General features: G+C 46.0%; 1 protein-coding gene across 1 annotated transcript in view; it reads left to right on the top strand.

Moving 5' to 3' along the window:
- LPGAT1 (lysophosphatidylglycerol acyltransferase 1) overlaps positions 1–17,059 on the top strand; it is a 492,793-nt gene that overhangs the window by 16,612 nt on the left and 459,122 nt on the right. Inside the window, exon 2 of the mRNA XM_078649741.1 lies at positions 16,770–17,036. Within this exon, the coding sequence (XP_078505867.1) occupies positions 16,799–17,036 (238 nt within the window). The 5' untranslated portion in view covers positions 16,770–16,798. The remainder of the gene's footprint in view (positions 1–16,769; positions 17,037–17,059) is intronic.

Genomic DNA, 17,059 nt, shown 5'->3' with positions numbered 1-17,059 from the left:
CCGCTTGTCATGCCCTTTTCTTATGCTTGTATTCGTTTTTGCATCCAAGGAGCAAGAATTGTCCCTGCTCAAAGTATTTGACCTTGGATTATTGCTCTGATCGCCTTTTTTTATTATTATTATTTAGTGCTTGGAATGTCAGATGTGTACATGTCCTCTTTTTCCCAGGGCTCTAGCTTTACTGTGGGCGTTGCTGTGCATTGCAGCTCGAGCACAACTTTTGTTAAAGCATTTATGCATTCTGTCCTCCTGATCGAGCACCAGGAATCTGCAGTTTTGGGTTTTTGTTCAGAACGTTGTTGTCATGCCATTGTGTTCTTTTTGCTAGAATGTAAGTGATTGATGGCTAAGGTTCTCAGCTTTACTGTAGTGCTTATGTGGCAGTTCTTTGCACAAAATAAAGTATCTTGTACCTTGTCACACTTTTCCAGGGAACAGGCAGTGGAACCACAGGCAGGTAGTCTGTTGGTAACATAGGCTGTTGGTAACCGCTGGCAGCGGTGCAGGCATGACTAAGGTTGCATGGATTTCCCGAGAGGCAGCGGGGAGGCAGCATGACGTCTCATGGCAGAACCGCATGGTCCAACTATTAGAAGTTGTAGATAGCATATTTCACGTGTGAGCACAGCATAAGTCTCTCTGGTGCGGGAGAAATGACAGGTAGCTGTTGTTGATTGACACATAGGAATCAGTGCCATAACACATACTTATTAGCGGAAGCAGGTCAAGCTGTGCTTTGAAGAGCAGATACTGCATTTAACTAAACCGGTGTTGGTTGCCAGCTAGCTTGTGTGCAAAGCCTCATTTTGGATTGGCAGACATTTTGGGAGCAACAGACGCATATTTTACTTCTGTGTTTCACTCCACTGCTCTGTGTGTTATCACACTAACAGAAATAGCAGTGTCAAGTAAGGATCTTGCAGTCTTTTCTCTTTCCTGGGTCAGCATGACTTGTTGCCTCAGGTAGAGTCTTTTCTATATGATGTGGATTCTAGGGCCACTCGCAATACTACTTTGGAAGGCTGTCGGAGGTTTTAAAAATATTTGTGTGCACTGCTAGTCTTGTCCACCCAACCCGTTCATCTATAGACAGCACAGTACCATAGAGCGATTCCTATAGAAGATATGTGGGTTCACAGTAAAGAAAAGGGCCATAGTAGTAGTCAATGAACTTCAAATCTGTCCCAAAAATATATCCTTAATTGTAGCAGTAGTTTAAAATTGGGCATCAGCCAACGCGTTTCGTTCCAAATGGAACTTAGTCAGGGCTCAAATATCCTAATCTCAGTACGATTAGTATGTATACGTGGGTCAATATATTCCAAGGCTCAATCAAAGTGAATAGAAGCCTAAATTCTCCATGTCCACTGAAAAAGGCAGAGTCGCAAAGAATAATCACTTTCAGTATTACGGAATTCCAATTTTTTTTTGGGTTGTTGTTACCACAGTCCGGGCAATGCCCCGTTTTAGCCTCACAGTGCCTGTTAGCCCTTGGGCCTGCCAAACTATTATCATACATATGGTGGGCCAGATCCCTCTATCGCACTTATTTCAATTAGGGGCTATTTGATAGTCTATCATAGCTGCCCCTTCCTAAGCGAGGGAGTAACCCTGACTGCATTCTGGTATTGGAAGGAATGATTGGAACCTACAAGGCACAATCTTCAGGAAGAGCCAGCTCTCCCTGGGCTACAATTGATCTGGGGGAAGACACCATCCAATGTATTAGAGACCATCAAGTGGACTGGGCCCTTATCAGGCTATTGTGGCCATGGTCGCCTTGGCTACCTGAGAAATGGCACCGACATTATTGTGATGAATAGTTTATTTATTTTTTTGTTCAGTATTTTCTTGGGTTTGCCAATTTTCTCCTTCTATTTGTATATACCCTGGAGGGAGGGGGCTGATTTGTTGCTTTAGCTAGGATGGACTGGGCTGTGTGGGCTGAATGCCATGTACTGGCATTCAGCCCACACAACCCCGGTCAAGGCTAATTCCATTGACCGAATGTTACAATCGAGCTATCTGGGTAAATAGCACAGAGAACGGATCACAGAGCAGCAGCTGTCACTACATTTAGAGACAGCAGCTGAGTTGGGGTCCGATCAAGACACATCTTCTCAACCAGTGTTAGAGCCCGCACCCATGCCACCATGCCCATCCCCAGGAGTGATAGAAAGTCATTCTACGAGCACCATCTTGCCATGTACGAATAGCACCTGCCAACCCACCGGTAGAGCCCAAAAAACTATACAGCCGGTAAGCCGTAAAAACCAAGAGGCACTTTGCTCCCCAGTTCTAACCCGGACATACTATAGGAGAGAGCCGCTCAATACATCCCCTGCAAAGTGTAGTGGTAGGGCTTCGCCTGAATGCTTTTAGCATTTAATGTATGATTGTTTGTGCAAGGTTAAGAACTACGATTGGGGCATTCAACCCCAATATACGCCCACCTATCAGCTGTAGAGCAGGAATTGGGTGCCAGTAGACAGGCGCAGGCCCGCTTGACATAACCAAACTCAATGCGATTAGTGAGCCTAGAGCTGTGCAGGGATTTAGAAATAAGGAGCATCCTATACTATGTGCCCAGGGGCCGCCTTTCAGTACATATCGCAGGGAAAATAGATCACTCTGTGACTAGTCGAGCCCAGGGAGGAATAGTCCAGATTGCAACAACCATAGCCACTCTCCCAGACCAGCACCATGCAGGCTATGCCAACTTCCCAAAGGAAGCCATAACAGCTGGGAAGGGTAGGCCTTCTGGGGACTTCCTTTAGGTGAGTTCAACAGTGTCAGGCCTGCTGAGAGAAGTGACGGTGGATTCATTAGACCTACTGTGTGTATTTCTATCAGTTCCCCAGGGCGAAACCTACTATTTCTATAATGTGTACAGTAGATCTGTCGGGTGCAATAGGAACCCGTCACGTTAGAACAACTAAATGCACACTTAGCTTTGCTGCCAATCAATGCTAGGAAAACAGTTTTTGGGGGGGGGGGTGGTACTTTAATTGCTCATTTGAACCATCGAGCTTTGAGATTTCGTCCTTCTTGACAGATGAAGATACCCTATGGCCAGTCCCAGCTCTTGAGATTCCCTCCATCAAGAAATGGAAACCTACCAAAGTAAAAATGAATGCACTCAGTCTAAGCCAGGGGTTATGAACCTGTAACGGCAGAACCAACTCCGATGGGACAGGGTCCCATACATTTAACCATACCAACTCTACCAGCCTAATCGATGTACATTCTGCTGGATCTTAAGTTATGGCCATACTTGGAGGGTATGATAGTGATGCCAAGACAGTGACCAAAATGCCCTGCCTTTCAAGCTTAGCCTAAATGTTAAAGGCCAATCTGATAACACTGGTGCACCATTGGATAGAAGACTGACAGTCACCCAGCAACAGACGTAGGGTCAAATGGTGTAGCATGAAGAATTCGAAGGAGACCTGAAGTCAGATCTATAGCTTGGTGACCAATGGTACGGCGGGAGATGGTGATCCTGCTTTCAACAGGGGTACCTAGACCTTTACTGGGGGCAATCTCTGAGATTCAGAAAGGGTTGTTTGAAAAACCGAGAAACCTTTTATTTGTTGAGACAAGGCAAGTAGTTGCGAGGACGCGCCCCCTGACCTGGTACAATTAAAAATTTCAGCGATGCCAAGACCAAATTGGTTGGAGTAATAAACAAGCATTGGCAAAGCCAATAGGTCTCGTCTTTAATACCGCATAAGTACTTAGCCATGCAGCACATTATCCTGGGTGCTACAACATCTACTATTCTTTAACGTGGAAGTTTCAACACTACTAGGCATATTACAGCACTGTATTGAGAAGTACTTATTTAAAGTGCTCTATGCTTTTGCTTCAGTTCCTTTTGACAGTGAAACATATTTCCTTAAAAACACACAATCACAATAGATGTTCAAAAGAGAGAGCCGATAGGAACGTGTCCCAACTCCTCACTGCAAGTGTATCTACTAGGGGACACATTTTTAAGGTAAAATATAAAAAACCAAATCCATGACATAAATGTAAATGTGTGGAAGTTCTAGGTCCAGAAAGCACGTACTTGCTATCCGAAAACAGCTTTGTTCAAATTGTTCCTACAACTGACCCTCGCTAGGAACCGATGGTAACTAACATGTCAATTCCTTACGTTAATTAAATACAACGGCACCCACCCCCCCACACCGCTTCTTAGCACATGAAGTGATGGTCAATACCTGAAGTGCCTTTCCCCCCAAAGCAAGACTTACCAGTGCAGGGAGAGCCCAGCCGGTGGCACTCTGTGCCAGCAGTCCCACCAGTACCAGGGTCTGCATGGTGACAGGAGGTTCCGAGACAGCAGGAGCTCCGGTGCCAGGTAGGGTGGGAGAGGCTTCCTGCCGCTGGAGTTGTCAAGAGTGCGGTACCACCCTCGGTTTAAGCCCTTTATACTCTGTCATTCGTGCCAAACCCCCTGCCCAGGGGCACAAGTTAATGGATATTAACAGCGGTGAGCTATTTGGGGGCTGGCGAGTGTTTAAGAAAGTGCAAGGCCTCCGTACACACGCACTGGGGGAAAACCCCAATGATCCTCAGGGGAAACACATTCACACATGAATGGTCTTCTCTGTTAAATAGGAGATGAGCCACAAATTGGGAAAATCCAGCTTCTTTTCTGAAATCCTTCAAGATATGTTTAGGCGTCTAAGATCACTTACCTGGGGTTCAAGAGTCTTGTATCATGTGGTCTCCACCTCACCTGACTAGTAAAGGATGTGTGATCATGAATATAGAAGTTTGTTTTGTTATACTGAATTGTAACACAGGCAATTATATAGCGCTTACTACCCCCAGGAGTTTATTCATAACTGCAAACATTCTCCACTGGCCCCTTGCTTAGCACCCAACTTCCATTCTTTTGTTATGGGTGTAATTTACTAAAAAAAAAAAAAAAAAAAAAAAACTCTGGCAAGGAAGCATTTACCGTCGTGGCTTAACTGACAGAGAGTCTGACTTTGAAGATGGGGAACAGGGTTTGAGTCTCTTTGGGAGGGTCAAACATCCTGGCGATTCTGAGCAAATCAATTAATCTACTCATGTCTAGAAAGAAAAAAAAAAAGATTGTGTCCGTCTGTAATTTACTGGTGCTCATGTAAAGCGCTCCGATACCTTCAGGTCGAGTTTGCGCGCTATATAACACTGCGAGAAAAAACAATATATTCTAATAATGACGTTTTAAGACTACCACTCCCTAAAAGTTAATCGAAGCCCTTACAGGGGTCTTCCTTGGGTGTCCGGCGCCCTCTATATCAAGGTGAATCCGACATTCCCGCGTCTTCCTTATCTGGCTCAGATATGGCTCCGAAGATGCCGCCCATTAGTGTGTGTACGTGTGTGTTTTTACCATCCCTCCAAAGCAGAGGTGCCGTAAACAAGATGCTGGCCTTTCCCAATTCAAAATAGCTTAATCTTTATTAATTAGGGGTATAAAAAGCTGTTTAAGTAGGTCGAGTCAGTCATCCACATAATAATGACAATTTAATCTTTGAGAGTTTTTAAACTCTCAGCTGCAGGGCCTCTTTCGAGGTTACAATATGACCAAGAAAGACCCTCTAGGGCCTAGGAGGGAATCGTTTACTTGTGTGCTGTAAAGCAATCCAGGAAACCCAGTAAAAGTGACAAGATAAAAGCATGGCACGTAACCTGATCCACGACGATGAATGTAGCTGCCACAGTGCTCTGTGCGCCGCTGCTCGCTCCCGAGAGCAAAACGCTGTGGGAGTGAACATTTGAAGAAGAGGTAGGACATGCACCCGCCTTTGGCCATTTGCGTGCTTTCATTATTGAAAGACACACGCAAAGGCCAATCCAATTTGTGGGAGGAGTTAGACCCATACAGGGAAGATTTGAGCGCTGACAAGAAGCCTCCCATAGAGCAGCGCATGCGTGCTGCGCTCAACCTAAAAAGCGAGACAGTGCAGTGATCCAGGCAGCAAGGGGCACCCATAAAAAGATTCTCTCCGTTGCTAAAAAAGAAAAAGAGTGGTAACGGGGTAGGTGGGAGAGCCTCCTAGCTGCCACTAAGCAAAGAGACCACCATTCCTCTGGAACTTGGTGTCCTCTGGCAGCAGGAATGGGTTTAGTTCTATTGAAACTACTATCTTAGCCAGCAGTTGGGTAGACTTTTCCAGCATGTATGTGTAGACAGGAGAATTGACCACTGTTGCTAGCGATCTGATGAGCCTGGGGACTACAGGACTGCCAGCCAAGGATACAAGGTAGGTGGAGGATAGCATTGGGGTGGCCCCACTTGAAGTTCTTGCCACTGGGTGTGCTTTTAATGGGCAGGAAATTCCAGCCCAGGAAATATGTTTAGCCTTCAAGGGTATTGTATCAAATTCCAGGGAATTTTTTCTGGAGTGAGGCAGATATTTGGAGCACCTATTTTTTTTACCATTGTTTACTGCTTTCTTGAAAGGGGAACCTGTGCCTCTGATGTGGGCAGAGGCTGAATTCATTCTCATACATTAAAATTGTCTCTGTGAAATGTCAGCCAACTATAGACTCATAAGTCTCATTGACGGCTCATAAAAGCTGTTTAGCAGGGTCATACTTGGCAGACTGCAGGAATGGCTGACAGAAAATGATATTATGCCCCTGCTACAGATAGGCTTTATGGAAGCCACAAGCACGATTGACTAAGTGTTCCTGCTCCTGATGTTGTACTAGAAAGGACTTGCTCTGGGGGTTGGGTGCCTGTATGTCATATTTGTGGACCTACTTTTTGCTTTTGATTTAGTTCCCTAGCAGTAGCGGCTCCTCGAGGGAGTGCTGCGGGGCAAGGTGGAGGGTTGTAAACTCCGGCATACGGCCGAACAGAGGTCAGTAAATAAATAAATAAAACAAATTACATTGCGCGCGCTGCATCGCCATTTGGCGTTGCAGCGTGCGCAATGTAATTCGTTTTACTTATTTATTTCTTTGCTTACCTCCATTCGGCCTTATGCCTTAGTTTACTACCCCTCACCCTGACCCTGTCCCCCCCCACCCCCCCACTGCATCACTCCCTTGAGGAGCTGCTGCTGGTCCCTAGGCTGATTTACTGGCGGTACTGCAGGAGTTTGGGGGGGATGGGGGTAACCATCTGTACGCAAGATCATCGTGAGGATCCACAATAACAACTGTGTGCAGGTCAGGTGTGGTCATGCAGGCGGGGTGACAGAGCCATTCCCTGTAAATAGGTGTAAGGCAGGGATATGTGCTTACTCCTACTTTATTTTCACTCTATATCAATGGCCTTATACATTTTGTAGGACAGAGTGACATCAATGCCCTCAGGCTGGTAAAAATGAGGTCCCTGCCCTCATGTTTGCAGATGACACCCTCCTACTATTTTAAGTCTCCCATGAGTCTGCAAAAACTCCTAGCCCGTTTCGAGTACTTCTGCAAGTTGAAGGGCCATGAAATAAACGTGGGCAAGCCCAAGTATATGATTTTGAACCCAGAGAATTCGACTAGGACGAATCCGACATTATCAGTGACTTCCCTTGAGAGAGTGCACACTCTTACGTAATTGGACTTCACATTAACTAAACATCTGGGGTGGCATGCACACATTATGCAGCACAGGTCAAAGCTAGAGCAAGTTGTGGGAGGCATAATTAAGCTGCCACAGAGCTCACCGTTTCGACCTGCACAGTCGGCCACATGTATACCAACACCAAGCCCTAGCGACTGCTTCCTATGGGTCCTTATTAGAATTGAAACTTCATGTTACGAAAGCTAGGACATTTTTCATTCTATGGCGGGACCCAGAGGCGAGTATTATGCTAGCTTATCCACTACCAGAGCTGCAATGGAGGAGACTGGTTTTAAATATAACTTTTTGAATGTGGAATCCGAAGACCAGTCCGCTGGATTCAAAATATCCTCCAAGCGGGCTCCTAAAACAAAAACTTTGGAAGCCATCGAGCACTGAGCGGAGTGTGTACCAACATTTGTGGTGTCAATCCCTGCTCCCTGCATGCTCCCCTGCACCCACCTAGCTATGGTCTGTAAGGAGACTGCTCGGAAAAGCTTCTTCAAAGCAATTAAGAGTTGCTTTTCCTCGTGGGGACAAAGCCCCACCGTCATATTCTCATAGGCTTTGTTACATCTGACAGTGCACAGTTATACCACCTCTGGGAAGGCCCGGAAGTAAATTACCGGTGAATTATATTTGGCCAATCTAGCGACATGGAATGCAACTCCTTCTGGAGTGAAAGATCTTCCTGTGATGTCTAGGGCCCTAACATCTGACCCCTATCTGCAGGAGAACAGGCACATCAGAGTGGCTATTTTAGCCAATAACTGCTTTTGGGAAACGTATATCTTACTTGGCCATGAGGATAAGACATTTTAAACCTTATTCACGTCTCTGAGGACCGAGTAGCTGGGTTCTGGAAGCAAAGAAAGGCGAATGCTGCAGAGCAATTTCCTAACCAGAAGATGTTCCTGCACTGGCACACCAGCAATTGTTACGAGGCCCGCAGAAATAGCGGATCTAAAGGTATTCACGGATCTGTAGGCAATGCCTCCTGCCACTAACGAGGCCAAGTAGTTCAGGATGTGAACAGTGTCTGTCTCCATGGGATTCAGACCCCAATTCACCCACCAAGACCAGGCTGAATGGTACCTCTTCATGGTACCCTGGCCCCAAGCCCGCAAGAGGAGGTCTGCTGCATCTCTTGATAAGCCAGGGGCTTCCCATCTTGCTCTGTAATCCTCCACCCCATCAGCTGAAGGCTGCCTCTCGTCACCAGATGGTAAGGATTCCCTGATCGATTGGTGAGAAGATGAGGATACTGGTGTAGACAGATTGGAGAAGCCCAAGAAAGTTCCATTAGAACTGGAAACCACACTTGCGACTTCCACATCTGGATGATCAATCCAGAACCGCTTCCTGTCTGCTCACCTGGGCAGTCAAGCACATGATCATGGTGAATGGCAGACAATCCTAACCCTGCTCCAGTGACCAATCCTGGCGAAATACATTGGTCATCATTTCACCTGTGTCCAGTCTCCTGCTGAAGTACCTGGGAAGTTGGTGATCGAGACGGGACGAAAACAAGTTGACCGTGAACAGTCCCCAGACGGAGGACATGCCCTGAAACATTGCTGGAAGGAGTCACCAAATGCTGCAATCCCAGAGATGGCAAGAGTGCCAATTCGCTACTTGATTGGCCTAGCCTGGGAGGTGTTCCTCTGTCACGTTAACATAGTGTTCAAGGCAGTACTTCCAAAAATTCTTGGCTAGTTCGGAGAGAGCCCTCGACAGAGTGCCTCCTAGATGATTGATGTTGTGAACCGCCGCCACGTTGTCTATTTACAGCAGGACGCACGATTGCACACGGGACCCCTGGTCCAACATTTGACCGCAGAGGAACCTGCCATCAAATCCAGGCAGTTGATGTGAAGGGATTGTTCCTTGGCAGTACATCCTCTGTCTGTGGTGAACTGCCTACAGTGAGCTCCCCAACAGGAACCGCTAGTGTCTGACTAGATGGCCAGATCCGGGTGGGAAGCAAAGATGGTGTGTCCATTCTATGCCTCTGTGTGGGATACCCACCACTGGAGCTCTTCCCTGGCCTCCTCCAACAGGGGAATAAAAACTAGGATTATGTGAGACCCAGGCGAAGGTGAGACTCTTTCAGACGTTGTAAGGCCCGGAAGTGGAGAGGCCAAGAAAAATGGCCAGATTGAGGATGACTATAGGCCTACCACCCTGGCTATCTGGCGGAGGGAGGTCTTCTGTTTCGCCAGTTTCCTGCTGACTTCGTTTCTGGGTTTCACTTTTTATCCTGGAAGGAAAACTTTGGGTAGGCACCACTGAATCTATCACAAACCCCAGAAAGGTGGGGGAGTGCCAACGGTTTAGACTGGACTTCACTTGATTTATGACAAAATCCAGGGACTACAGGTGATTCACTGCCATTTGTAGGTGGCGAGACAGTGCCTTCGAACATTGGTCCATTATCAGCATATCATCCAGGTATACTACCAAACTCTATGAAAACCAGTACCTTGGTGAAACACCAAAGGATCACCGACAGGCCGAAAGATGGAGAGGTGAACTCTTACGTTTGTCCCTACCATTGGAATTAGAGAAAATGTCTGTGCGGTGGAAAAATGGTTAACATGCGATGAGAGTCTTTGAGGTCCATCCGGACCCTCAATTCGCTGGGGCGAAGCAGATCTCGGAGGAGGTGAGTGCATCTTTAAGTGGCTGTCCACTAGCCTCTCATTGAATGAATTCCCAGAAATTGATCACGAGCCGCTGACCGCCATCCTGCTTCTGAACCAGAAACTGATTGTTTATAAGTTCTGAAGGATGAGGGTCAAAGTGACAAATTGACCCTTTGGCCAGAAGTCGTTAAATCTTGTCTACGAAGTGTGCTAGGCGAGCCTCCCCCCACGCCTCAAGTGAGTGCATTAAATAAAAGAAAAACTTGCAGTGCGAATTTGCATTGGCTCTCCCTCTGCGGGGGTCCATTTCGGCGCCTCTGTGGCGTGATCACCCTCTGGTCGGGGGGAATCCCCAAAAGCGAGAGTAGTCCTACCATTGCCCTCGCTGAGAAGCTTGACCTCTGCCAGAGGCAGAGTATTGGGAACGTTCCGCGGAGCACCTTCTACTACCGCCGGCCCCAGAGAGAACATGTGCATTAAAAATGCATTTGACAGTGAACCAGGCTTTGTTGAGAGTTCAATACTGAAACAAACTTTCTGAGGACTTTGACTAACGGGTTGCCTGAGAGTCCACCTTGTGCCACCTGGCCCACCCATGAGCTAGCCAACTCTCTTAGCTTGGGGTGAGTTTTAATCAGCAAAGAGATGTGCCTCTCGTCGAAATATTGCACTTTGCGTTCCCCAGAAATATAATGACCCTTTGGGCCCAGCTGGAAAGCAAATCGAGGGGAATAGGAGCCCAGGAGGCCTTGCTGTCCTCCGTCATGCCAAAGAGCTTCACGAGTGGTTCAGTGATGTCTAGGAGCTTGATAGGAGCAGTCAATGCTTTCTTAGGGTTTTTGATATATTTTTCCAGAATGTTGCAGTGCACGCATCTATGTCAGACGTAAGGGCCACTTTGCCGTCCACAGACGAGCAGGGACGTTCCGCCTGAATGTGGTTCTGGACCTCTTGATCCTGAGGCTTCCTTAGCCTACTGTCCACATACTTGCCCACCTTATCACATGGTGTCCACTCCGAAGGGTGGGGGTGCATGAGGTCATCTGGATGCAGGAGGTCTGATTAGGAACCAGTAGTACCTCTATGGTGGACTGTGATCCAGAAGGGGGGTTGGAAGGTCGTCTCAGGACCCTCTGAACCAGTAGGGGAACCATCCAAGGAGGGAGTGGGGGTAGAGTTAGGCGAGGCTTCGCTGGGGTGTACAACATCTGGTGTGCTGGACAAAGAAAGGGGTTGTGGGTGTATTTGCACTTTAAAAAACCTTCTTTTTAGCCTTGCGTCCAAGTCCACCCCTGCGTCGGGCTGTAGTTTCTGGAGCAAAGTCCCAGGAAGTTCTGCCCTCGGTACTAGGGATTGTAGGCACCATTGCACCATTTCAATGAGTTTCAAACGGGCCATTGTGTCTGAATTATGGAGGCATCCACCACATTGCAGAAATCATCTGTGACTGGATAGTATTCTATCCCTTCATCCTCCTCCTAATACTCTACATACGTATGAGGTAGGTACAAGTAGGTAGAGGAGTGTCACAGTGGCCACCCACCTGGTAAGAGTGAATAATGGGAAAGGGATGGAGCCCCTAGAGATATTCAGCCACCTGTGACCTGTAGTAAACCTTAAAGTCAGGTCCAGCAGTGTTAATGAGGAGAATGGCAAGCACCAGAACGAGGAAGTCTATAGGTGAAGAATATATGTACACACATATATTGACTACTCCAAGAGGGGCGCTGTGCCTTTTCCTATCTCCCAACAGTATAGGGGTTGGCAGAAAAACGCTCTAAATTACTCAAAATGGGCTTCCAAAGTATCTCTACCAGCCTGGGCTGTCTGCCACAGCAAACAGGAGTCGCCGCTCCCGGAAAGGGCGAGAATTCAAGCTCCAGGCTCAAGGGGCAGTCAAATTGACAAACTTGCCTCCGGTGGAGGCGCTCCGCTAAACGGGAAATTGACGTGCGCGCCACTTTGCGGTCTTCAGCAGTAGATAGACGCGGAGCAGCACGCTCCCTCTAGCGGTTGGCAGCCAGCCCACGCTGAGGGCCCCAACCCTTTGACGAGGGTAAGTAACAAACAATGATGAAAAGTGGCTGTGAAGGAGTGGTCCGGACTCTATATTAACTGAGGTGGCAGCACCTCCACGTAAAGGAAAAAACACAGACCAAGGACTCTGCATTAATAGGGTGCCAGAATTTTAAAGCCAAAAACTGGGACATTTCGCAAAAATAGAAGGACTACAATTTTACTTCAAGCTATAGAGCGCTCCTCAGCAGAGAATTACAGAACAGGCAGTAAGAACATACATAAAATGCAATTTTTAAGCCCAGTAGCTTGCCTGTTAATTAAATTTGCTTTCTTGAAACAAGTACTCAGTATCCCTGCTTTGTAAAACATAAAAAACACCTCCCACCATTTTCAGTCGACCCTCTCCAAAATGGGGGACATGAGCTAAAATGCTGGGACAGCTGGTTAAAAACAGGGACCGTCCTGGCAAAACGGGGACGCCTGGTCACCCTAGCATTAACGAAAATGAGCAATAAGGACTGGAGTCCGAACACTGAACTTGGCACCGCTGCGAGCAGTGAAGAAAGAGGGCAAGGGACAAGATGGTTTATACTACATAAAGGTTCCTGATTGGATATAGACTGTTTCTTTTATTTTTTTTATTTTTTTATTTAATGAACTTCAGTTTGTTCCTTGGTTGGGGGGGGGGGGGGGTGTTATGGCAATATGAAGTGTTTTGTTTATTGTTATTGTTACTGTTACTTTACGCACGGAAATATGTGAAAATATATAATCTGTTTTCATATGTGTTTGAGGTTTCTGGCAAAAGCTGACATTAGATATATCACCGACGATCTATCGGAAAGCACTCCACTAATCAAAGGATGCTGCCGGTACCTTGGTACGCAAGTCCTCTCCCACTGCTCACTCTCTCATTGTCTATCTCACCTTCACTGTGTCACACGAAAACTGCCCAGTATCTAAATATCCTAAACTGTGTGCCACTTACATGGCATACTGTTTATCTTAACCACACACTGAAATATTTACGGATCAGAACTTTGGCGATAATGCGGCGCAAAAAGTGATGATAAAAAGAGCGTTTGGCAACCACTGTTTGTAACTGTCTTTATCAAATTGTTGGTCTGGTCTATCCGTTTAATCGAGAGTTTGGGGTGTTTTGTTTTAATGTGCCAGTGATGACTCAGTTGAAGGAACCCCCGCATGCCGTATCTGCTGACATTGCGGTGCCCGCATGACCAGGAGTGTGGCCCGTGCTGTCTTCTGAGTGTCTCTGCCATCGTGATTGTGCCCCAGTCAGGCTTGCACAGATTTTGGGCCAGGTTTGACACCTGCAAGCTCATTTATGGAATATATACCATAACAATGCATGTGTTTACAACACATGCGATTACAACACGGTCTTCACAACGACCGCTTTGTTACATCGCAGTACATTACAAGGCAAGTCGTTACAACAACTTGCTCTAGATGGTGCGCTGGGCTTAGGAATAGTATAATTTACTATTCCAACTCCAGTGTGTGCAACAGTAGGGAAGGTTTTGGGATAGTACATTAAACTATTCCTTAGTTTAGAGCGCCATCTATAGCAAGTCGTTGTAATGACTTGCGTTGTAATGTACTGCAATGTAACAACGTGGTCGTTGTAACGACCACGTTCTAAAGGTAACACAATGTAATGACTGCGTTGTTAAGGTTGTTTCCCCATTTATGTCACAAACTAATTGATTTGTTTTTATTTTGAGAGTTCAAGTTGCAGCCACATTTGTATTCGATAAGTTGCGAGGGTTAATGAGCACTCAGTCTCTCAAAGGGCTCAGGAAAGTGAAGAGATGAATGGAAGTAAAATCAACTCTTCGTGGTCAGTCTAAGTTCAGGCTGAATTGTGTGGATCCTAAAAGCTCCCCAAAAATTGCATTCTGCTGCGGATAGTGTCCTTGAGCTCCTGGGTCAAGAGAAGGTCAGGTCAGAAGGACCTGCTCCTGAGGCCCTCAGTGTCCAGGTGTGAAGCCCCTCCGGTCTCACACTGATCCTTCTTTGTGACATGGCATCAGTGTCCTGACTGCCAGTAAACTCTAAATGTTCCTGGCATTGCTTCAGGTTGCTGTGGTGGGACAAAATACTTGATGAGTGCCAAAGGGATAATTGCTTTTGGCAGCCCACCAAATATGAGGTGTACTTTGCTTGTTTAACTCTATGAAAGCAAGCCAGCAGTTCCATCGGTGCGTACCGGATACGCAGAACTCTGCTCAAGCTCTTTGTCTACAGATCTGTCCAGGCCACAATCCTCCGTATTGATGTGCCACTAGGAGTAGGGTGATCAGAATTTTAAAGCCAAAAACCGGGACATTTCCTAAAAATAGAAGGACTACAATTGTCCTTCATCCCAGTGCACAGAATAACAGTGTTCCTTAGCAGAGAATTACTGAAGAGGCAGTAAGACATCCATAAAATGAATTTTTTAAAGCCAGTAGCATGCCTGTTAATCAAAGTGCTTTCTTACAACAGTTGCTAAATATCCCTGCTTTGCAAAACATAAAAAGATACTTCCCACCGTTTTCACCGGACCCTCTCTAAAAACCGGGACATGAGCTTAATTTCATGAAATCTGTTGGGACAGCTGCCAAAAAACTGGGACGGTCCGGGCAAATCCTGGACGCCTGGTCACCCCAACTAGGAGGAACTGTGCTATTGTGATTTTTAATTTTTTACCCTAGGGTGGCTGTAAGATCAAAATAAAGCTGTTCATATACGTGAATTAAGTTCCAGATAAAACCAGGCATCAAGGTAGAAATGGCTAATTTTTAAATGAAAATAGATCTGTATCCCTAAAAGCACTGTCAGCTAAAATAAATATTTTTTCCCGACTTTTAAAAATGCAAATTAAAATGCTTCCATTTAAAAATTTTCTCTTGCGGTCTGAGTGTTGGGAATTCTGAAAAGTTGTGCCATGTTTCAAAAAGGTCAGTAACCCATTCCCTATGGAGCAGTGGTTCTTAACCTGTGGTCCAGGGACCCTTGGGGTCTACGAAGCCCACTCTCGGAGTCTGCAAAAGTTCTGCAAAATTAAATAATGTTACATACAATGAATACCTTAAAATTAATAAAGTACATACAAATAGAGAAGTAAAGCTGAAAAATGTAAAAGCTTTTCTATATTTGATGCTGAATTGAAGAAAATATTTAAATATTTGAGCATTTGTTTGGTGTATACCTGGTTTTGTATTTTACGTGTATCTTTTTGAGGTTCAAACAGTTGTTTAGGCAGGGGGTCCCTACTTTCAAGGAGGACTCAGTGAGGGGTCCCAGGATTCCAGTAACGATTCAGTGGGTGTCCACAGAAGACAAAAGGCTTAGAACCGCTGCCTTGCAGTAGTGGTGAGCAATCGAGAATGTTTCATTTGGCGTTTTGCTGTCTAGATATCAGCGACTTATTGTAGTGGTGTGTGAGGAACAGAGACAGCAGGCAGAGAAGTGACAGGCCTGGTCACTTTATCCTTCCTTGGATCACTTTTCACTCCAGAGACCTAGTGCTGGCATGGTACTGATGTGGTCTTTAACTGATGTACTGCTACCATTAAGGAGCCAATGTAAAATTGTATTACGAAAGCTTCCACAGTTGATGCCTACTTGAAATGGTGCGAGATAAGCTTGCACGGCTCATGCCAGTGTAATACCCTTTTATAATGCCTGCAATAAAACCTGTTTGTGAGGGAAACGTGCAGCACTGATGCCAATGTAATTCATGTTCTGTGAGAGGAACCTTTTCGTTGTTTGCAAGGGAAGCTGATGCCTATGGGGCTCCTATCTATGTCTTACTGAAGCTTGACACTTTTTTCTGGTGTACAAAAGCCAGAATGATTATCATTTTGGCTGCTTGTTTTTCAGAGAGAGTGCATTTTCTGTGAACTTTCCAGTAATTTAAAAGGGCAAGTATTTCTCCTGGTAATGGTGGTCTTTAATTGGGTGGGACCAAAAGCATTCTAGACATATCACTGTTGCAAACCACAGATGCGGTTTAAGGAGTGGAGCCTAAACCTTTCAAGCCGCGCTGCCATTGGCCTACAGCGTTTCAAGAGGGCCAAAGGTTGCACCTTCTCACATTCCTTCCAGAATCTTTGGATCTGGCTAATACCAGAGTTCAGGGACTAAAGGAAAAAGCCATGTTGACTTTCAGAACCACAAGTGTATAGTAGATTAGAGCTGCAAACGTAACTTGAAACCAAAGCATTCCTTCAACTGTGTGAGAGCAAGTTCTGCATTGATGAGTCTCTGATCTTTTACTTTTGAACCCTGCCCTCTGAATAAACACACACACCACACACTCTCTCCCTCTTTCATGCTTTACTGCCTGTCAAAAGATCACTTTGTCTTTTCACCTCAAACTTCTTTTGCACATGTGTCATGTCACCTGCTGTTTGGGTCCGTTAATGAACTGACCCTTCTGAAGGGCAGTCATTTTAGCATCCTTGCTGCTCCCTTCTGCTTTCATTATTTTATGGTTTTCTTGAATTCCTTCTCGTTTTTTTCTCCTCCAGGACGTGCCCTCGAATTCTTGTGCTCAAGGATGGCTGAGACTGTGCACCGGATTCAGAAGATGTTCTTATTAACATGCAAAGTGATCCTGAGATTCGCCTTCATGTTCATCAACAACTTGGTGGCCATTCCGTCGTACGTTTTATATTTAATAGTACTGCAGCCTGTGCGAGTGCTGGACAGGAACCTTTTTTGGTACATCGAAGGAGTCATGTTTAAATGGCTTTTAGCGATGGTTGCGTCATGGGGATGGACTGCCGGATATACAGGTAGGACTTGCCTTTATGTACTC

The sequence above is a fragment of the Lissotriton helveticus genome, chromosome 6 (assembly GCF_964261635.1).
Source record: "Lissotriton helveticus chromosome 6, aLisHel1.1, whole genome shotgun sequence".
Taxonomy (NCBI): Eukaryota; Metazoa; Chordata; class Amphibia; order Caudata; family Salamandridae; genus Lissotriton; species Lissotriton helveticus.
The sequence above is the reverse complement of the archived record's forward strand: the minus strand, read 5'-3'. Positions and strand labels throughout refer to the sequence as shown.